The sequence below is a fragment of the Oscarella lobularis genome, chromosome 19, assembly GCF_947507565.1.
Source record: "Oscarella lobularis chromosome 19, ooOscLobu1.1, whole genome shotgun sequence".
Lineage (NCBI taxonomy): Eukaryota > Metazoa > Porifera > Homoscleromorpha > Homosclerophorida > Oscarellidae > Oscarella > Oscarella lobularis.
In genome coordinates, this window is record NC_089193.1 from 1,491,371 (window position 1) to 1,511,701 (window position 20,331).

General features: G+C 47.3%; 7 protein-coding genes across 10 annotated transcripts; 4 read left to right on the forward strand and 3 right to left on the reverse strand.

Annotated features, from left to right (window-relative positions):
- The first annotated feature begins 7 nt into the window (after window positions 1–7).
- Window positions 8–7,499, forward strand: LOC136198491 (condensin-2 complex subunit D3-L-like). The gene is made up of 29 exons (XM_065988449.1): window positions 8–236; window positions 291–376; window positions 435–707; window positions 763–1,097; window positions 1,157–1,268; window positions 1,327–1,413; window positions 1,463–1,529; window positions 1,588–1,687; window positions 1,744–1,832; window positions 1,881–1,960; window positions 2,014–2,061; window positions 2,123–2,238; window positions 2,347–2,514; window positions 2,567–2,681; window positions 3,460–4,061; window positions 4,112–4,220; window positions 4,265–4,349; window positions 4,402–4,506; window positions 4,560–4,623; window positions 4,677–4,761; window positions 4,816–5,019; window positions 5,065–5,124; window positions 5,176–5,260; window positions 5,315–5,743; window positions 5,792–5,873; window positions 5,928–5,964; window positions 6,018–6,290; window positions 6,765–7,338; window positions 7,395–7,499. The coding sequence occupies exons 1-27, from the start codon at window positions 20–22 to the stop codon at window positions 6,030–6,032; spliced, it is 3,855 nt and encodes a 1,284-aa protein (XP_065844521.1). The 5' UTR covers window positions 8–19; the 3' UTR covers window positions 6,033–6,290; window positions 6,765–7,338; window positions 7,395–7,499.
- LOC136198499 (m7GpppX diphosphatase-like) lies at window positions 6,037–7,206 on the reverse strand. Its single transcript, XM_065988458.1, has 3 exons — window positions 6,734–7,206; window positions 6,449–6,673; window positions 6,037–6,383 (listed from the first exon to the last, which is right to left on the reverse strand). Exons 1-3 carry the CDS (start codon window positions 7,193–7,195, stop codon window positions 6,123–6,125), a joined length of 948 nt encoding a protein of 315 aa, XP_065844530.1. The 5' UTR covers window positions 7,196–7,206; the 3' UTR covers window positions 6,037–6,122.
- On the forward strand, window positions 7,246–8,713 carry LOC136198663 (radial spoke head 14 homolog). The gene is made up of 9 exons (XM_065988667.1): window positions 7,246–7,338; window positions 7,395–7,500; window positions 7,556–7,642; window positions 7,711–7,922; window positions 7,973–8,121; window positions 8,175–8,291; window positions 8,346–8,457; window positions 8,507–8,569; window positions 8,630–8,713. Exons 1-9 carry the CDS (start codon window positions 7,246–7,248, stop codon window positions 8,711–8,713), a joined length of 1,023 nt encoding a protein of 340 aa, XP_065844739.1.
- Window positions 8,711–11,754, reverse strand: LOC136198494 (uncharacterized). 3 transcript variants are annotated; one of them, XM_065988453.1, is made up of 11 exons: window positions 10,561–11,754; window positions 10,335–10,512; window positions 10,052–10,280; window positions 9,942–10,005; window positions 9,814–9,893; window positions 9,698–9,754; window positions 9,568–9,643; window positions 9,392–9,516; window positions 9,270–9,336; window positions 9,126–9,215; window positions 8,711–9,029 (listed from the first exon to the last, which is right to left on the reverse strand). In XM_065988453.1, the coding sequence occupies exons 1-11, from the start codon at window positions 10,604–10,606 to the stop codon at window positions 8,845–8,847; spliced, it is 1,197 nt and encodes a 398-aa protein (XP_065844525.1). In that variant the 5' UTR covers window positions 10,607–11,754; the 3' UTR covers window positions 8,711–8,844. The 3 variants fall into 3 exon arrangements, with proteins under 3 accessions (XP_065844525.1, XP_065844526.1, XP_065844524.1); XM_065988454.1 differs by having other exon boundaries at window positions 10,052–10,104; window positions 10,162–10,280; window positions 10,335–11,747; XM_065988452.1 differs by having other exon boundaries at window positions 10,335–11,749.
- Window positions 9,997–13,885, forward strand: LOC136198493 (probable RNA-binding protein 46). Its single transcript, XM_065988451.1, has 7 exons — window positions 9,997–11,593; window positions 12,036–12,204; window positions 12,254–12,500; window positions 12,549–12,828; window positions 12,877–12,978; window positions 13,037–13,163; window positions 13,232–13,885. The coding sequence occupies exons 1-7, from the start codon at window positions 10,817–10,819 to the stop codon at window positions 13,492–13,494; spliced, it is 1,965 nt and encodes a 654-aa protein (XP_065844523.1). The 5' UTR covers window positions 9,997–10,816; the 3' UTR covers window positions 13,495–13,885.
- LOC136198498 (uncharacterized) lies at window positions 13,857–15,730 on the reverse strand. 2 transcript variants are annotated; one of them, XM_065988457.1, is made up of 8 exons: window positions 15,216–15,730; window positions 14,976–15,160; window positions 14,767–14,865; window positions 14,631–14,716; window positions 14,457–14,577; window positions 14,324–14,405; window positions 14,148–14,268; window positions 13,857–14,099 (listed from the first exon to the last, which is right to left on the reverse strand). In XM_065988457.1, the coding sequence occupies exons 1-8, from the start codon at window positions 15,422–15,424 to the stop codon at window positions 13,971–13,973; spliced, it is 1,032 nt and encodes a 343-aa protein (XP_065844529.1). In that variant the 5' UTR covers window positions 15,425–15,730; the 3' UTR covers window positions 13,857–13,970. The 2 variants fall into 2 exon arrangements, with proteins under 2 accessions (XP_065844529.1, XP_065844528.1); XM_065988456.1 differs by having other exon boundaries at window positions 14,767–14,916; window positions 15,216–15,725.
- Window positions 14,922–20,264, forward strand: LOC136198492 (uncharacterized). The gene is made up of 9 exons (XM_065988450.1): window positions 14,922–15,869; window positions 15,917–18,597; window positions 18,653–18,817; window positions 18,876–18,944; window positions 19,003–19,250; window positions 19,310–19,419; window positions 19,477–19,639; window positions 19,692–19,828; window positions 19,897–20,264. The coding sequence occupies exons 2-9, from the start codon at window positions 16,092–16,094 to the stop codon at window positions 20,153–20,155; spliced, it is 3,657 nt and encodes a 1,218-aa protein (XP_065844522.1). The 5' UTR covers window positions 14,922–15,869; window positions 15,917–16,091; the 3' UTR covers window positions 20,156–20,264.
- The last annotated feature ends 67 nt before the right edge of the window (window positions 20,265–20,331 follow it).

A 20,331-nucleotide genomic window follows, 5' to 3' on the forward strand; every position in this document is an offset into this window, starting at 1 on the left:
TCACGTGTAGAGGCGCAACATGGATCCTTCGGCGGCAACAATCGATTCTTTTCGATCGCTGCCTTTCGACGCGCTTCCAGCCGCGTGGATCAACGACGTGCATCAGCACGACTTCGTCGACGTCGATCAGAGTCAATGCGAAGAGCTCTTCGCGCAAGATCTAGGCGAACCGCTTCGCAGAACGATCGAAATCTGTCGTCAGTGGATCGGCAGCCATTCGAACGCATCTCAGCAGAGTAAATCGACGTTCGTAGCAAGCCGAGACCGTCAGAACGCGCTGTTTCGCGTAGGTTTTTGGTTAACCTTGAGCGACGCGGGCATCACGGCAAAAAGTGTGATGGCACTCATATACGGCGTCTTAGTCGCGTCCGACAAGGTACTGTAAGCATTAATAGGGGGGCCCCTAATAGGAGTTATATTTTATTTTTTTTTAGGATTCTTTGAAGGAGTCGTCTATTTTGGCTGCGACTCTATATTTTCGAATGTTGCGCATACCCGGAAGTTCCGCGTATCAATTTATGAGTCCTTCCTTATTTGGAAAGTGCTTGGATCTGCTGGCAACGTGGTCAAATAAGATGTCGAGCGAAGAGGGGGACGTTGAAGGCGGAGATAAGAAAAAGCAAGCGAAGAAAAGGAAACGAAATGTTGAACCGGCGACTGGCGTTATTTCCCCTGGGGCACATTCTCTGCTAGTGAACTTGCTAAAGGTGCGTTTATAAGACATCGTTGTGACGACGCTTTTTAGATTTATTTCTCTGAAAGGATTTGGTCCTATTGATGGAAAGTGTTTCCCTTAAGGAAAACGTCCTTCGAATTATTGAGATTTTGACGTCTTTGATTGGCGGCCGCCGCGCTTTGGCTTCGTTTCCATTGGGGCCAGTGGCGTCGTTGAGCCATCCAAGCCAGTTGGCATTTAAAGGCATCGACAATACGATTAATCCAATTCACGGCGACGACAGTCGAAAGAACATCAACGAAATCATGCTGAACTTTATTCCCATGTTGCTGCTCAAGCACCCGAATGGAAATCCGATACAAGCCAATCAAGTACCCAAGCCTCTTCTCAATATACGCGCCGCCGTTATTGATTTTATAAGGCGAGCTGCGAAAGGAAATGTTATTCCTTCGTATTTAGTTTTGCGCTTTGCTTTTGTAGTCATTGGCTTGATAGAGGAGACGACGCTCTCTTGGAAGCAGGGCGTATTTTGGTGCAGAATCTCTGCGCCAAAGCACCGCACAGGGCCAATTACAGAGCAAAAGTCGTTCAGGTAGGAAACATAGAGAAGTCAGCCAATGTCTTAGAAAAAGAAACTACGTATCATAAAGGGAGTGTGCTTGCTCTTGCGACGGTTTCCCGTGCCAATGTACGCTCGTTTGATTATGTGGGTGTACACGTTTGGAAGGACTAGCGAGGCGAGTGAAGTTTCTATGAAATAATTGGGGAAAGAATGTGCGTTTCTAGGCCTCTAATCGTCTGACGGGATTAGAGGTTTTTACCTGCTTGGCTCTAGATCCAAGACCTTTATCGGGTTCGTGGAGAAGCAGATTTCATTTGTACTCTTTTTTTTTAAATTTTTAGCGTTTTAGATTCGGATTTGGCTGGTTTGTCGTCGGATTTGCGCGACGTTCTGACGCCGTCTTACTACATCCAGCACATTCTTACGAGAACCTTTGACATTTCCCCAGCGTAAATAGTATCAATTTTTATGAGAACTTCTCTATATGGCGGAGCTTTTTTTGCAGCGTAACGTCCAAGGCTCTTCTGTGTATTGCCGAGTGTCTGAAGGACGGTAGACATGGGGAAATATTTCAAGACCTTCTACGTGTGGAGTGTAAGAAGATATCACTCTTTCTCACGATTTTTTCTATTTAAAATTTAGCCAAGAGGTCAGAAGTTGTTCTAATGGTGTTGGAAAGAGTTCGAGATGAAAAGTTGAGCGTCAGAAAAGCTGGAATTCAAGTAACACTGGCGATCCTTTCTCCCGCCTCATTATCGGTCTTTTTTTGATGCAGTGTCTCCAAAATCTCGTCCTTCTTATTCCGTCTCTCATTACACAGAAAGTGAGAAAACGATATCGATTCATTTATCATACGAGAGCTGCTGTGTTTTTCTTTTCAAAAGATTTGCGACGCCTTGTCGGAATGTTGCAATGACGTGGCGTTATCGGTTCGCAAACAGGCACTTAGTTGCATCACCGAAGTCTTGATTAAGAATCCCAACAATGAAAATTTTCAAAAGTAAGTAATCTTTGCTGGGAACCGTTTTCTCTTGGGGTGGCACATAGGCCTATGATTCTGTCACATGGCTCTATATAGGCTAAGTGCTTGTGTTTCTTTTTTTGGTAGTGTTTGGTTAGAGTCGGTGCTGCCTTCGTTGTTTGATTGCGAATCGAGTGTTACTGAGAAATGTTTGGCCATGATGGAACAAGTTCTTCTGGGAAGTGTCCTTAATGATGAACGACTTGGATGGGATTTACTTTATAAAATCGCAACTGATTCAAAAGAGACGACAAAGTAGGAACCGACTAAGAGTTCGAGGTTTTTATTACTCACTTGTATGGTGTAGGCAATGTCTGCAGATGGCTTGCTCAACGTGGGAGAAGCAGAATTCCGTCCCTCGGGAAATCTATGCCATCCTGAAGGAAAAGTGCACTGCAAGACCAAAGGGGCTTCAAGCGCAGGTAAGAGTTGTTAAAAACGAATCTGGCAAGATTCGAACGGTTGAGTGATGGCATGCACCAGAGTCTGAGACACGCATACAAAAGTATTAGGAACCTCAGAAAAACTTTAGAGTAGGGAGCCCCCAAAAGCTCTTTGATTATCAGACAACGGCAACTGTACGGGCTAGTAGGGGTCCCAGGGTTCTGCCGAAAAATTTTTTCAGTGTGGGAATAAGGTCTGGAAGGATACATTACAAGAGATTCGGTTGGCCAATCTCTTGTAATTTCACTGTAATTTATTACAAGAGAATCCCTTGGCCAATCTCTTGTAATTTCACTGTAATTTATTACAAGAGAGACGTTTGGCCAATCTCTTGTAATTCCACTGTAATTTATTACAAGAGAGACGTTTGGCCAATCTCTTGTAATTCCACTGTAATTTATTACAAGAGAGTCCCTTGGCCAATCTCTTGTAATTTCACTGTAATTTATTACAAGAGAATCCCTTGGCCAATCTCTTGTAATTTCACTGTAATTTATTACAAGAGAGTCCCTTGGCCAATCTCTTGTAATTTCACTGTAATTTATTACAAGAGAATCCCTTGGCCAATCTCTTGTAATTTCACTGTAATTTATTACAAGAGAGACGTTTGGCCAATCTCTTGTAATTCCACTGTAATTTATTACAAGAGAGTCCCTTGGCCAATCTCTTGTAATTTCACTGTAATTTGTTACAAGAGAGTCCCTTGGCCAATCTCTTGTAATTTCACTGTAAACCAGCTCTCTCTAACTTTTCTAGAGTTCCTGGCTTCTTCTCTCTTATCTTCCTCTTCTTGACTCTCTTCACGTGTCTTTCGTTGCGGACGAATACTTTGAATGTCCGTCTTCGTCCTACCTCTGCACTCTATTGACGACTGCTTTTCGTTATCTCGACCGTTTTACCCCCGACGAACAGCGCTCGCTGGAAACCGATCTCGCTCGTCGCCTCGTCAACCTGGAATCGCCCAACCACCAAGCCATAACAGCCGCAATACAAATACTCCACAAAATTGATCGCAAAAACAGCAACTGGTCGTCCAACGCATTGAAATCGGCTCTGAACGTTATCGAGACGTCTTCGAGTTTGGAGCATCTCAAGACGGCGCTCTTTACCCTCGGCGAACTGGCTCCAGTCATTCCGCAGTGTTTCGACGACGACTGGTTCGACCTTCTGCGATCGTTTTCGACGCGCGGCGACGCCGTCGCGCACGCCTACGCCGTCATTGCGCTGGGCAAAATGTGCCTCGTCGTGGGACGCTGCGTCGAGTCGTCTATCAACTATTTCGTTGAACTTTTGGAGCCGGAAAAGTCTTCGGCCGTCAGAAATAACGCCGTGATTGTCTTGGGGGATTTGTGTAAGAGGTAAGAAGACAAAAAACCTTGGTGCTGATTTTTTTGATTCAATGTCATAGATACACTTCTATGGTGGAGCCTTTTCTGCCGAATGTTATGCTTTGCTTGCGCGACGAAGAAGCGTTTGTTCGCAAAACTACGCTTACCGTTGTCGCGGGATTATTGAAGGTACGACAAATTTGAATTGTTCGCGAGAAATTTTGTTTCGTTAGGACGGCTACATCAAATTTCGTGGTGGTCTTTTTTGCCACTTGCTTTATTCTCTTGTTGACGAAATGTCCGATATACGGAATTTCGGTATGTGAAGCCGGGGGTTCCTTGAGTCCACTGAGAAAATTCCCTCTGCTAGGGTATTTCTTTTTGAGTCGACGTCTCGATAGTCGTAATGCGAAGTTGTTCCACCATCAATTCTTGGACTGCGTCTTCAGTTTGAATTCATATCATGATCATCCAGGTAGTTCACAGTAATTTGAATAGAATAATAATGATTATCACGTACGTTCATAGTTTATAACAAGTTTTCTCAATCGAAACGTGAAGGGGAAGTCTTCTCACTGAAAGACAACAAGAAGTAAGTTCGTTGCCTCTGCACAACATGGGTGCAACTATTCGTCATCCCTCCAGGGCGCGTTTCCGCGTTTATGCGTTTATACTCAATCAACTATCAGACGAATGCAAGCTTCAGTTATCGGAGAAAATCGTCCAAGAGGCATTGAAATATTGCCTCTAGTCCCCAAAGCGCGTGACCGTTGTTCCCTTTTAGATTTTAGGGGGCGTCGTCGACGAGACGATAAAATTGGGCTCCGACGCGGATCAGGTGCTTAGAGACGCCCTGGAAATTCTCAGCAGTCCCGAAATCAAATTGAGTCAGCTCAAACGAAAGTCGGGGTTTGCCGAAGAGGAGGAAGATGACGTCGAGGGACCTGCAGCTGCTATGGAAAAGGCCAAAACGAAGATCATTACAAAGGTAGGAACTAATGTTTCCGGAGGGCAAAGAAGAGTTTTTTCGTAGCTTGTGAAAATGAATATTGTGGAGAATATCATTCCTGTGCTGGTTTCGCTGAAACACGTGGTAAATTGTGTTGACATTTGCATGAACGTGATCTACAATTTCTCTGTGCAGCTACAGAAGGCCATGTCGCCTTTGGTGACAGCGTTGATGACGTACCTTCGGATACTAGTGCAGGATTACAAGAATGAGATTGATGGTGAGAGAGAGAGAGAGTGTGTCTTGTTGCTTAAGGTAGATTCTTTTCTTCTAGAAATTTTTGCTGCTGATCCTCAGACAGCCTGCGAAATTCGCTTCGACCTGCGAGTCTTTGAGGAGCGTCAAGCGGCTGCCGTCCGTCAACCGTCGTCGTCACAAACACCCCGTCATCGATCGATTACCGAAAATTCTCCTATTCGAATTCTGAATCAGTTTCGGTCGCCGGCCACGGGCGAACTTCCTCGCGCCAAGCTCAAGCAGAGTGCACTCAGAGAGCGACAACGAGCGGCGATTCTGACGCCTCGGACGAAGCAGCAGCAAGCCACCACACCGGTGTCTGTGACGCTGTTCAAAACCCCAGTCTCTTTGGCATCAAAGAGCCGCCCTGTCTCCAGTGACGACCGACGCGCCGTTTCGCGTTTCAACATCGATTCCATCGTGGTCGATCCTCAGAGAGGCGTCAGCACGCCAGCGAACGAAAGAGGTACTCTAAGGGATACGCATTGCCGCTATTGTTCTATTTATTCTTTAGGATTCTCCGCTGTTTCTTTTCGCGCTTCGACTTCTCCTATTCCGACGGGAAACGTCGTCTACTTGGAATCCCCGTTCAAAGCGTAAACGAAGTTCATCTATATTTTCCCCTTTGCTTGGAACTTGTGCCTTTTTAGGCCATCGAAACCTCGCGTGTGGGAAGTGAAATTACCGGTACGCTTAGATGCATACGTCTTCTACTAATACCTAATAGCGTCTTACTACAGAACGAGGATAAGTAGCGTGAATGGATGGATATCTTTATTGTTTCACGTGTTATGTAAGTGCCATATAAATGAATGAGTTGAACATGCTACACGCGCGTACAATGTCTAATTCTTTTGAAATCGTTTCCACAGTGTCTCAGTATCTCTGAGAGCGAACGTCAACGTGCGTTCTTTATAGTACGTCGTCCCGAATTTCTCCAAATTATCAATGATATCTTCGACGAGATGAGCCTTGCCAACGAGTCCTCCGGGATGCTCGAAGCTTGTGTGAAGGTAATGCATGTGGAAATGATAGTAGGTTGGCTGATAGTGCACGTACGTTTTAATTTGGCTCAACGGAATACCGTACCTATTAAAAATCGCCTCCTAAGAAACGAGAACAAAATTAATTAGAAACCCCTTTTCTCTCGCTTGCCCTATAGTATGTATACCCTTCCTTGCTGCATCATATTTTTCAATAGAGGCACGTGTTCGAGTCTCAGGTCCCTTAGCGAGGCAATACCCCTTGCATGGCACACTCCCAAAAGATATAAATTTTCCATGTGCTCTTGATCCCACTTGAGATCAGGCAAGAGCACAAATCCCACGTTGGGATCAGGATCCTCGTACACAATACGCTCCTGCTCCGCTTTATGATCAAGAATATTATAAATCCACTAACAAAACCATCAAGTTTTAATTATTTGATTAATTAATTAATTAATTAATTAACTCACTTGCAGACTTTGTGATTCTTTTTCTATATAGGGTTTCGTTATGGTTTCATAGTCATTTGGAGTTTCCCTGACAAAGTGCTTCTCCTGCGATTTTAATTTGGCTATAAGTTCATCGGTAGCCGGATAGATGACCGTCGCCTGGGCTGCATTCAATTTCGACTCGATTCGAGCTTCGTATTGACGATAGATATCGTTGTGCATCAGGAAACGCAAGTCGGTTGACTCGGACAACACCTCCTGGATCGTTTCCGCCGAAAACGGGCGTTTTTCGAGTATCACGACAGCAGGGCCCGGGCGTCCGGAAATGTTTCCTTGCACGAAGATGGTCTTGTGCTGGGCATTTTCCTTCAGCGTTCGCTCGACCCGAAAGTCGTTAAAGGACAAGAGCTGCAGCTGATCCTGATCCTCTTCCAATTCGCCGTCGGCCAGCTTCGCTTCTTTTGCTCGTCGCTCTTCTTCCATCGGCGTAACTAGGTATGCGCACAGATGCGCAATTGCGTAGGTTGTTTGACATGGCAACGACTCGAATAAGCGCTCAACTGCCGCCGCACATCGACCAGACGAAGAGTTCGCTGGCGTACGGAAACAGAATGCTTCCGAAATTGGTAAGAATGCACCAGGAGTTCCCAAAACGCCGTAAAGTCGTCGGATTCCTGCCTAGAATCGCGAACTGAGCGGTTTGGAGCTGATAACGAAGCAGCGAGCGCTCGTTTCGCTTTGCGAAGTTATGCACAAACCGGAAAATATCGCAGAATCGGTTCGAGTGGGTAAGTTTCCTCAGAATCTAAGGAATAGATACGAATACAGTCTCTCCCTACACAGGCGTAGTCGAAAGTCTCAAAGACCTACTAGGCGACGAAGATCAGACAGTGAGAATAAAGACGACTCAAGTCCTCTACATTTTATCGAGTGAGTAAACGAAAAAGATTCTTCAAAAATTAAAAATCACAAAATTTCAATTTCTGTTGTTGCTACAGCTCATGCTATTGGCCGCGAAGCTTTTCTGTCTTGCAACGTCATTCTCCCTCTGTCCAAACTCTTCGACGATGACGTCATTGACGTGCGAGTCAACGTTCACTCGACGCTGGAGAAATTGAGCAGCGATCCAATGGGAGCGCGTGCCATACTCACAGCCGATCTCGTTCCGACGCTCGTCGAGAAAGTCAAGTCGGAAGACGATGAAATTAAAGTGAGTCGAGTCCGCAATTTTGAAATTGAATAATAGATGATTCTTCTTAGGAGTTGATTCTAACGTCTCTTCATTATTGCATGATGATCGACCCGGGCCCTTGTCTCGCTACAGCCGCAATGGCAACATTTACGGACCTCTTATCGCACGCTCTGCCGCCAATTCGATCCAAAGCAGCTCTGGCTATACAAGACTTGAGGCGAGGCAGACTTTCAATATGGTCATTATTACATTATTTATGTTTTTATTTAGTTTTCCTCTTGCTGGGAAGAAACAGGCTTGTCAGTCGGGCTGTGTTCCCACTTTGGCGAGTCTTTTGGAGGACGTTAGTCCCGGAGTTCGTGCGTGTGCGGCTGGAGCATTAATGACGTCAGAAATACGATACACACGCATTCTAAGTTCTGAGAAAAAACTTTGCTATAGAATATCGATTACTACAGAGGGAAAGTTTTTGTGTTTGAAAGCTGGAGTGATTCCTAGAGCCGTTAGTCTACTAAGCGACCCGAATAACGACGTCAAAATCAATGCAATAAAAGTAGGAAAATTTACTCTTGGGTTTGATTTGATTGAATATTGATATTTAGGTTATTACAACGCTGGCTGAATCTCCGCAGGGAAGAAAAGAACTGAGCGAATCTTTACCAAAGGTAATCTCATAAGACGTGGTGGCTATATCACATATAGGAATTAGAGCCCTTAATTATTAGCTTGATCCCTTGTGTAATCATGGCAACGAGACGATCAGCAAAGCAGCGTCGATTGCCATCAACGTGATCCAATGGAAACCGTGAGGAAAATGGCATTGCTATTCTACTCATTTTTTTCTATTCTTTCTACGAAACAGATGACGAGTGTGAAAAGTTAAAACGGAGACTATTGCAAGACACATAGGAGGTAGTGTTTCTGAAAAATACGTTTCAATTTAGTCTGAGAATTCATCGGATCCCCAGCCAAGCGTCTCCTCCTCCTCCTGCATCCCACCCGCTGCCTCTTCTTTAACAATTCGTCCAGCACTCGAAGGCAGACTCCGACTTCTTTGCACGGCGGCGGAATAGCTCGGAGGCGGAGCCGTCATCCCAACGTCATCTCCACCACCGTCTTCTGCAGCTACAAGACCAAAGGTTAGCAGTACAAGGAGTAAAGAGGATATGAGCCCCTAATTCTATAAACAATACCACCCTCTTCCCTACTGGGATATTCTACCTGCGGGACTTGATGATAAGAATAGAGGTAGTTGACTTGTGCGTAGTTGGCCTTTGGCTTCACTAACGATAGCCGACGCTTCCTGGCTACCTACATTCATATAACTCGATAAGGGCATATTACTTTCTCCTATGAACCCCTGACCTGTGTACTGAGGAACCCCCGCTGACATGTCTCGCGATTGGGTTTCTGGTAATAAGGCAGCCAATTTCTAAAACGTAGTATGAAGTTCACGTGCTGTGCTTTTTTTTGGCTGTGACGTGCACCTCTTGAGCTTGGAAGAGTACGGACGCTTTCGAAGCTAGGTTTTGAAAGCTTTGAGCGTACTCTTTTACGGCTGTCTGAAAATAAGCCATTTTGATGCACTGCGCTTCGTGAGAACGACCCCGAACTTCAAACGATTTAGTAATTGTCGTTTCATTAATCTATGTGGTGGCTGTACGTTCTGCTTGGGCCAACTCGGATGCCTGTTGGGCTTGCTTTAGTTTACTTTGCAGACCCATTACATCGTCTCCTTTCTAGAGGCCTCAAAAGTCACATAAAACCTCAAAAAAACCGTCCCTCATTATAACCTTTTCTGCCTTTTCGATGTCCTTTTTGATTTTCTTTTCCTTTCCTAAACAATGATCCTGTATGGGAAGATTTTAGTATTTTGGATCACTGATGATACTATATGGCATTGACAAACCACTTGCTTTTTGGCGTGATCGAGCGCCTTTTCTGAATCTAATATCTTTTCATATAAAATCGCATTCTGCTTCATATCCTCTTTACATGTAAAAATTATTTATTTATTTTTCTGTAGTGTAGACATACCAATCATTTCTTTCTGTATTTCTGTCCAACAGGCATTCAACTCAGCCATATTCGTAGCGACATCCTACGTGGATAGATAGAATTTGGCTCTGATGCCTACTGATACCAACCTGTATCGCATCTGATTCTTCTGTCTCAGCCCATTTCGATACGTAGGACGACGCTGCCAAAGCCAAAGAACGGCGCGATCGTTCGCAAGTGCGTGCGATTTTAATATTACCCGATTGCTGTGCCCGGACGAACGCTTTGAGAGCATTTCGCACGCTCTTCTTCTCCGAAATGATGAGCTTCAACGCGCTGTGTCCCGATCCCAGCGACGACGACAGGCGAACTGTGCCTCTATTACGTCCGAACGGCTATCGATCAAGCTTCCAGTGTGGGGCAACGGCCGACCTTCTCACTGCTTGAGCAGCTTTGTCCATTTCCTGTCTGCGGGAGCTGCCTACGAGTGTAGCGCGCGTCGACGATGTTCCGGAACTTTTCTGGCTGTGTCGCGTTTGATGCGGAAGGTGAGAGTGCGTTTGGTTAGTGAGTCGCTGGGGGTCGTGTTCGCAGAAAAGTCGAGCTTCAGCTTCAAAACACGAATTTGCGAAAGAAAACGCTCGTAATCGCACCTCACGTGCAACTCCGCCTGGCGCGCATGTGACTCCCGCGCGCTCGCCCATGTTTGCAGAGTGACGCAAGCGAAAGATAGCCGAACGCCGCTCCTGTTACCAAGCAGTGGCAAGCACGCACACACAGACAGCGACAGCAGTCACAACAGCGAAAAGCGCGCGACGAGCAGACAACGCGGCGACACAGGACCCGATATATCGACGGCGCGCGGCACGTGACATTTCAAACCCACTCGACGTCTCGCACGAGTCGGACGGATCATGGAAGCACCGAACGACGACGTCGCCGAAGAACGTCCACCGGACTCGCCGTCGCCGCCATCCAAACGCGTCATCCCAGCTCAACGCTATCGAAAAGGAGATCCTCTTCCCGAAGGCGTCAGCGGCGCGCCGAACGAACGCAAGCTCGTCGAGCTCATGGAAAAAACGGGCTGCATGATTTCGCAGACGAACGGCCAACGACGCTTCGGTCCGCCGCCCGACTGGCCGCCCGAAGAGCCACCTCCACCACGTGGCTGCGAAGTGTTCATCGGAAAAATACCGCGAGATCTCTACGAAGACGAACTCGTTCCCGTGCTCCAGATGATCGGACGACTCTACGAGCTGCGTCTAATGATGGATTTCTCTGGGAACAATCGCGGCTACGCCTTCGCCGTCTTCGCGTCGCGCGACGAGGCGAAGCAATGCGTGCGCGCGCTCGACAACTACGAAATACGCCGCGGTCGATCGCTGGGCGTATGCATCTCCGTCGACAACTGTCGACTCTTCATCGGCGGCATACCGAAGAAGGTCACCAAGGCGGACATACTCGACGAGATGCGTCGACTCACGGACGGCGTCGTCGACGCGATCGTCTACGCGAGCGTCGCCGATAAGACGAAGAATCGCGGATTCGCCTTCGTCGAGTACGAGAATCATCGCGCCGCGGCGATGGCGCGACGGAAGCTCATGCGTCAGCGTCTCGTCGTCTGGGGAACCGAAATCGCCGTCGATTGGGCCGAGCCGGAACAAGTGATCGACGAGGATGTCATGGCTAAGGTAAAAAGAGAAAATTCGTTGCGCTTTTTCGTGTTTGCGAGACCCCAACTCCTTCGCCACGCCCACGCGTCGAGCAGTGTTTCTCGGCTGTCGTCGCTTTTTGTTAGTGTTGTAGTCCGCGGTGACAGTTGATTCGATGTCTTCGCACTTCGTTGTCGCCCTATCGTTCGCTGTCATTCGAGCTCGGCTGTCACGAAGTGGCACGGACGAGTTTTTTTTTGGGGGGGGGGGAGGGAGCGTCGCGGACACACCCTACGCATAGATTAGTTTTCCCTACTTCCACTCTGAGTGCCGCCACGGCTGTGCGCTTGGCGTTCCGGGGCGGACCACACCTTGCTAATGCGATAATGATAAGACCGGATAAGGATGCGCGTTTTCCCAGGGGTTAGAGGTCTGTGTGCCACTGTGTGCAACTGTGCATCCTCCTCTTTTTCGTTTTTAGGTCAAAGTGCTCTACGTTCGGAATCTCATGGTGTCGACCACCGAAGAGCAGATTCATCAGAAGTTCGTCGAATTCGGCAAGCTGGAGAAAGTGAAAAAGATACGCGATTACGCCTTCGTTCATTATTCGACGCGCGAGGACGCCGTGGCGGCGAAAGAGTCCATGGACGGTAAATAATCACGTGCACCTATATCCAAATATATTCCTGACGTCATTAGGCGAGGAATTTGACGGAAGCCTTCTGACAATATCGTGGGCCAAGCCAGTGGACAAGGAACAGCGTCAATTGGCGAAGAATTTCGGCAAAACGTTCTACGACGGAGTGGCCATGTATCCCACGGTGAACGACGTGGGTGGAGGGGGATCAGGAGGAGAGATTGTGCCTCGATCTCCAACGTCCACACAAGCAGTCGTTCCTCCCGTCAATTCAATCTATCCATTACAAATCAGCCCATTTTTCAGACGGTAAAAATAATTTATAGGGATTATGAACATATATACATTTGCTTCTAGCACTGAAAGAACCCACCTTGGAAGCTATGTGGATCGTATCCCAAGCAGTGGCAACACGCGCCCGCAGTCATGTCGACGCTACACTTTGCCACCCACCACTCTTCCGCTATCGCCAGTGGCAAAGCCTTTTTTTCCGCCGCCGCCGCCGCAGGGCTCGCCGCCGGCGATTCCACCGCTGCCCCAGTCATCTCCATTTGGGACGAGTCCTGTTATGATTCACGCTTTGGTGGCCGATCCAGTGACTTCTTCTGGTGTCTACATGAAGAAGCATTCTGTGGAGGTAAACATTGACATCCGCTTTTTAAATTTATTTGGGATTTGCTAATAGGTATTGGAGGATATTTGTACTAAAAGCAATTGGGGGTCACCTCAGTATCATCTGATTCAACTTAACTGCAATTCGGGAATGACGCCGTTTTATATTCAAAAAGTAATAAATTAGAAATCGATTAATAAATACTTTCTTATGTGTCGTTTTTTTTTTCGAGGTTTCTATTCCTGGACTGGGTCAGCATCAGTTTCAATCAACTAAACTTTGCTCGAACGCCGACGAAGCGAAAACTCTCGCAGCCGAAAACGCCCTGTATCATCTCGGCCTCTCGTTCTTACCAGAAGGTAGAGAAAGTCTCCACATATAATACCATCACTCATATATTAAATAATTCTATTGAATTTTCGCTTAGGATTTACTCTCAGTCTACCTGCTCCAAATTTCTCGTCGCACATTTCATCAATTTCCGCTTCAGTGAATGATCCGACAAAGCCGCCGCCGCCGCCGTTGCCTGGAGCAATTCCTCCGCCTGGAGGTGTGTGGCAGCCAATAGCCAATCTCCACGAAATTGCCGCCGTCTACGGATCGCCGCCACCGCCGCCACCGCCGCCCTTATTCAACGGATTCCACGCCAACAGGTCTATTTATTCTCCTTCAGAAGTATATCCATATTAGTTGTCATGCGTTTATGACGACAAGAGAGCCCGAGTTTATTGCTATTATTGATGAGGAATTATTATTTTATGAATCCGAAGGATATTTGACTTGAATCGCCCGTTATTTTTTGTCATAATTTAGGTAGTGATTTTACGTGGTAGAGTCTCTTCCGTTATTTTTACATTTGGCCTTTATGGGGAGAAGAGCGCTGCCAGCTGCTACTATTACCTTACGTGTTAGTGTTCCTTATATATTGTAGAGAGCGTGTGAGAGACCGTTTAGATTTATTTTAGGATCAGAAACATTTGCATCGTTTCGGTTCAAAACGAGAGTTGAAGTTGTATGGGGTTGTAGTTTTTCGGAGTGTTCTAGAGAGGAAATTTCAGTACATGTGGCGTTGCATTGGATAAAATAATTTCGCGATCACACACACACACACACACAACGTGCACAACAGAAGAGTTCTTAAAAAGTAATCTGCAATGTTTTTATTTTCATTCTTCTGCTCCCTGTTTTCTGTAACCGGGTTTCTTTGGAATGATGCCTTTATCAATGAGACTGTAGGCTGACTCAATGATGCTTTCCTTTATACCAATTGGTTCAATTCCCAGCTCGTTCTTCATCTATACTGAACGTAAGTCAAGTCCTGAAGGAGGGGGGCTTTCACGTACTGGTGAGTTGTCATATCTAATAAACGTTCCGCAATAGTCGTAGGCCACTTTGGCTTTTTGGCTAAAGAACTTTGAGAACCACAAGACAAACGTTGGCAAACGATGCACGGAAACATTGTAACCTGCATATACGCAATTAGAAATGCACTTTCTAACTAAACTAATTTTTAGGCTTTCCTTGAGGGTTAAATTCCTTGGCAAGCACTTGAGCAATCTCTGTCATTGCGACCGTGTCAGAGCACAATATATAGCGCTTGCCTGGATTGCACATATGATAGATTTTTGACAGTCTCAAATGCATGTTCATACCTGCAGCTTCAGGTTTGATCATAGCAATCAGGTGAGCTTTCTTGACATCGCGAACGTCAACAAATGCTGCAGCTACGTTTGGAACGGCAGGAAAGTCGCGTCTGAGTAGAACCCCCACAGCCTGGTACACACACAATGATTGTTATGTATGTATGTATATATCAGATAGACCACCTCATGAGAAGAAGAAGCGCGATTAAGAATCAAGGGACCATAAATGACAACTGGGCTTGTCACAACCAGCTCAAATTTCTTTCCATCTTAAAATTCAACTATTAATTAATTATTCAATTAATTTCTTGCTTCGTACCTTCCAGGTTCTTTACAAATTCCCAAGCCGCCTTTTCAGCGAGCGTCTTTCCTATTTCGTACGGAGGAAGTTTTGGCGATTCGGGGTCAGTCCAGTCATCTGACGTGTAGACGTGGTCGTGAGCCACTCCCGGATTACCAAGCACGCCGGCTTTCGGATATCGGAATGTGGGGAAGCCGAAATATGGGTATACATGCAGGCTTTCTTACATGATATGGCCGAACTCGTGCCTGTCAGGACGACTCGCTTCACCGTTCCAGCGTCGACGCACGCTCCGAAAACGCGTTCTATTCCCTCGACAGGAAGTCGAATCATTTTTTCCCGATCTGGCTCTTCGTCGAGCGTGATAATAGGCGAGGCGACGTGATGAACGTACGCGCAGCCGGCCACCGCTCTGCGAACGGCACGAACGGCTCAAAAAAAGGAGATCTCGCACGTTGAAAACGCACTCTTTCCATCCGTCGTCTTTCGACAGATCTGCTTCGACGAGTTCGACGTCGGGAAAGGTTTCCTTGAGAAGTTTCGACGTTTCGCTCGTCGAACTGCGAACGGTGCCGCGAACGCGATATTTTTGCTCGGCGACGAGGCCGGCGACGACGTGCGAGGCGACGAAGCCCGATGCTCCCGTCACAAGTACGAGGGGCAATTCGTCGTTCATCGCGAGGCACTCCCGGATTGCCTTCGATCTCCGCGAGTACCGCGTGCTTTCTTCGTCGAAATGGCTGCGCTCGAGCTCGTCAGGACGACTTCCCAGAATCGCCGCGCGATCCAAAAACGCGTTCTATTCGCTCGACAGAGAATGGAGTCGTTTTCTCTCGATCTTTCTTGCTCTTCGTTCGAGTCGAGAGGCGAAGCGACGTGGCGAGCACACGAACGGCTCAAAAACGGGCTCGCGCAAGTCGAAAAAGCGCACTTTTTCCACCCCGTCGTCTTTTTCAAAGTTGCCCAGATCTCCCGGGAAAGGTTTTCGACGTTTCGTCCCTTTGCCCGGCGATGACGTACGTCTGTCACAAGAACACAATTTTCGTTATCTGAAATTAAATGTATATGGTCACGTGCGGCGGATATGCGATATATGATCATTTGCCTAATACTGAGACAATGTGAGCATATTGAATGACATCACCCTTTATCTAACGAAGCCTTTTAGTGAAAGTGAAATCGTACTTACGACTAGAGCACGTTATGTGACGGACGTGACCTGGGCACACCCTGAGAACCAGCAGCAGCACCCTGACCCCTTCGACGCGGAAACACCGAGGAAAAAAGGATAATCGAGTGGATGCATTAGCTGCAAGCGTCTCTCATTTTTCTCAGACTCCTCCATGACGTTGACTCGGAATCATCGAAACGCAAACGACATCGTCGACGTCGCGTTTGCGATTCTCTTGGGCTTTTGCGCGACAACACCGTCTCTCGCCATCACAGTCAATGATGTATGCAACTTTGGGCATTCCGTGTCGACAGCGCCGACGCCGTCAAACCCGTGCTCCTTTATCGGCGGTCTATTTTCCGTTCATCAGGACAAAATCAATCCTTTTAGTCTCCGGCATCGGTGCTCCTTGTCCGACTTTCACCGCTTCGGCGTCGAACAAGCAGAAGCGTTGATTTTCGCCGTCGAGCTGCTTCTTGAGGAGTCGCGGAACTCGTCAATTAGCGGCTATTCAATCTATGATTCGTGCGGCATTGTTCCCTCGCACGGCCTGGGGTGCGTTCGAGACCAGGCGCGCGCTCTCGTTATTCCCGACAATAAGGACGAATGCGCTCTCGCCACCATCGTTGGTCCGTTTTATTGGGGAGACACATCTGATTCACTGGTTTACAATAATGTCGAACTGCGCAACGTTTTCAATCAAGCGTTTGGTGTAGGCACGACTTCTACTGAGGATAAGCGTGGCGTTTTATCGCTCGTCGATCAATCCATTGCATTTGCTTCTTCCGTACCAGCACAGAGAGACGAGCAGCTCGTTTTCATGCAGCCCAGTTGCCAGGTGCAAGTGAGTGCCGTCGTCGATTTTCTCCTCGCCGCTCGTTGGCGAGAAGTCGTCTTGGTTACGAGCGGCGACGACTGCGGTCAAAAAAACAGCGACGAATTTCGAAAAGAAATCGAGGACAGGCGACTGGCGTGCGACATACGCGCCGAGTATTATACCCATTCGAAAGATCTCCCCCCACGACTGAAGAGAGACGAGAAGGACGTACCAATTCTCAACAATCTCTGGCGTAATCGTCTCGACAAACCGAGCTCGCCTCGTGCCATCGTCGTGCTATCGAGTATGCTCTTCGCCTTGCACTTTTTCGAATCGTATATGCATTTCGAAACGATGAATCAGACGACGTTCGGCTTCCTCTTGGGCGACTTCTGGGGCAATCCCGTCGGCGTCGACGCCTTGTACGATGTTTTGATGGACGTGACGGAAACGGCGCGCACTGTCGTCGCTCTTCGCACGGCGACGAACGGACTGGACAAATTTCAGGAACACATGACTTCTATTCGCGCTAATTCGACCGAAATTCGACGAAATTCGCTTCTGGCCGACTACTGGGAGAACTACTTCAATTGCAGTATGTCTAACGGAACGTGCGACAATACGACGTCGTTGCCCTATATCGATCGTCCGATTTTGAGAAATTACAAAGCGTCGTTGGTAATTGACGCCGCATTTCTCGTCGCAGAATACGTCAAACGATTTCGTGAAGAGGAAGGTGAATCCCTGCGCTTTACGACTTCATTTAGCATTTTTTACGACAAGAGAGCAGGGAGAGAACGAACGACGAACGTTAGCTCGTGGACAGGAAATCAAGTGCGCCTTGGACCCGTCAGGGGACACACTCAACCCGTTACGTGGTCCTACGAGTTTCTCGTTCTGACGCGCGAGAATGGATCAATTCCTTACGGTGTGTGGACATTCGAAGATGAAGGAAACAGAACCGGTAGCTTCGAATCAAATGAAAGTGACATAGCAATTTGGACTCCAGAGCACTCGCCTAGTCTTCGAAACTGTTTACTGCCAACAGAAGCATCAACGACAGCAGAGATGCCATCAACGGAACGTTCTTCACCAAAAGAAAATGGGACTACAGAGGAGCCGGTTCCAGCCCTTCTTTCAACAATAGCGGTTCCTATAGTCGTTCTACTGCTTCATATCGTCTGCTGCAGCGTCGTTATTTTCTTATTTCAATTGAAATGGATTCGTCGTGTGCCGTCAGTTCTTCTCATCCTTCTGACGTTGTTGTCCGTCGCGTTGAGTTTTCTCGTTTTTGTCGACGTATTCAGCCCGTTCGACTGCAAAATATTGGCGTTGGATTTCGCCATCAACGCTGCCTCGGTTCTGTGCTTGGCCCCGTTCTTTGTCGAGGTTCTACTTCACGCTTTCTGCGGTATGTATAACCGGGCTCCGATTAAAGTTCTTCTCGTCGCCGTCATCGTGATTATTGAGATCGTCGTAGCAGGTGTCGCGAGTTTTCGCTCGTCCGATTCAGAGAGCGAGTGTCTAGACGCTCGTAGTCGTCCCCTCGTCGTCGTTTCATACTGGATCAACGCCGGATTGGCAATAGGAACAGTGATCATAATCTGGATCACACACGTCAAAAAATACCCGAGTCGATTAGACGGCAGATCGATTGTGGAATGCGTCGTGGCGACTTTGCTTGCCGTCGTACACGTAGTGGGAATCAGTCTCGTACTGTGGGTAAATAATGACGTGGTGCAAGCGCACTGGCTTGTCGTTCTTGCTGCGTTTCCTGCTATGGTCACACTGTACGTTGCTTCGTTTTTGGCGTGGAATAAATATAAACGGAGGTCAAAGCGACTGCCACGCCCTATACAAGGTAAAAGACTAGAAACGTCTACGCAAACGATGTCCTTATTGCTTTAATTGCACAGGTAGTACTCTTCCCAGAGATCCTCTGCATCACTACTTGGACAAGCAGGGTAGCACCGCGTTTGTCATGACCCAGGTGAATTTTTTGAATGAAGACGTCACGGCGGAAATCGGCACCGTCGTCATTTCGCCATCGCGGATCCAACAAGCCGATCGCATTGGACGAGGTATGAATATATAACGTCTCTCTACGTGATACATGGAATGCGGGCTTCGATCTTTTAGGAAATTTTGGTGAAGTCTTCAGAGGAACGATGGACAATAAGTTGACTGTCGCAATCAAGACCGTCCAAGGTACGGTTTCCCCCCGTGCAATGGAATTTTTTCTGCATATTTTTTCTTTCCCCCCAAGATGTAATGAATCGTAAGGAATTGAACGATTTTATTCGCGAAGGCCTGCAGATGCGCGACTTGAAGCACCCGAACGTCATGGAATTGTACGGCATCTGTTGGTCCGCCGATCCATCTCAGGCAAACCATCGCTTGCCTATGATTGTACTGCCATATATGGAACTTGGCGATCTGAAAACGTATCTTCGCAAAAATCGACCGGGACTGCAGAAGCGAGGCTCGGACACTGAAGAAAGATTGCCTCCGGTGGTGAGAGGCTTCTTTTCTATAACGAGACTTTCCCTATCATGTTTGACTCATATCTCTAGAAGATGTCCCTTGTGCAGTTGGTAAAATTCTGCCACCAGATTGCCAAGGGAATGACTTACATCTCCGACAAGGGAATCATTCATCGCGACTTAGCAGCAAGAAACTGCATGTATGCGCGCACGCCACCGTTTCAACTCCCCTATTCATCAATTTTTTTACGACGTAGGGTGAATTGGGATTTGCAGGTCAAAGTGGCCGACTTTGGCTTGTCGAGAGCAATAAAAGAAGGCAAAGACTACTATCGCATGTGTCAGGGCGGAAAACTACCCGTGCGCTGGATGTCGCCAGAAAGTCTTCTCGATTTTGTCTTCTCCGAACAATCTGACGTCGTGAGTATCTTTGATCGTTCTATTTGTGTCTGTTCACCTTCTTTTGATGTAGTGGTCGTACGGAGTGACGATGTGGGAAGTGATGACGCTTGCTATGATACCCTATCCCGGTATATCCAATCAGGACGTGGTTCCCTTTTTGAAAGCAGGCAAGCGCCTTGAAAAACCAGATGAATGTCCGTCAGAAATGTAAGTACAGTAGGCCGCCGCCACGTGCTGCACACTCTACAGTATATACATACCCTTTGTGTGTGCAGATATAATATTATGTTGCGTTGTTGGGCAACGGAAGCGGACGATCGACTCGCGTTTGCCGAAATTGTCGCTACTTTAGAAGAGTATCTTGGAGTTCTGATGGAATATGCTGATCCGACGGCAGGAGATAACGAGAGAAACGATCCGTATGCTAATTGGAGTCTTGCTGCCAAAGGGTACTCGGAAACGCAGGAGATGACACTAGAAATGGGAGATAAGGAGACCGTAGGAGAAGTCATGTCTGACGGAGTCACGGTATGAGCTAAATGCCACAACATTTATTTGAATATGTAGATGATAGCGTTTTGTCAATGACCTTTTTTTCAGGCTAGTTTATGAAGAAAGCTGAATTATTAAAACGCGGCGTCTAAAAACGGTAGAGTCCCTTATATCATCATAGCATCCATGCTTATATACACTGCGTACCTTGCGCAGAA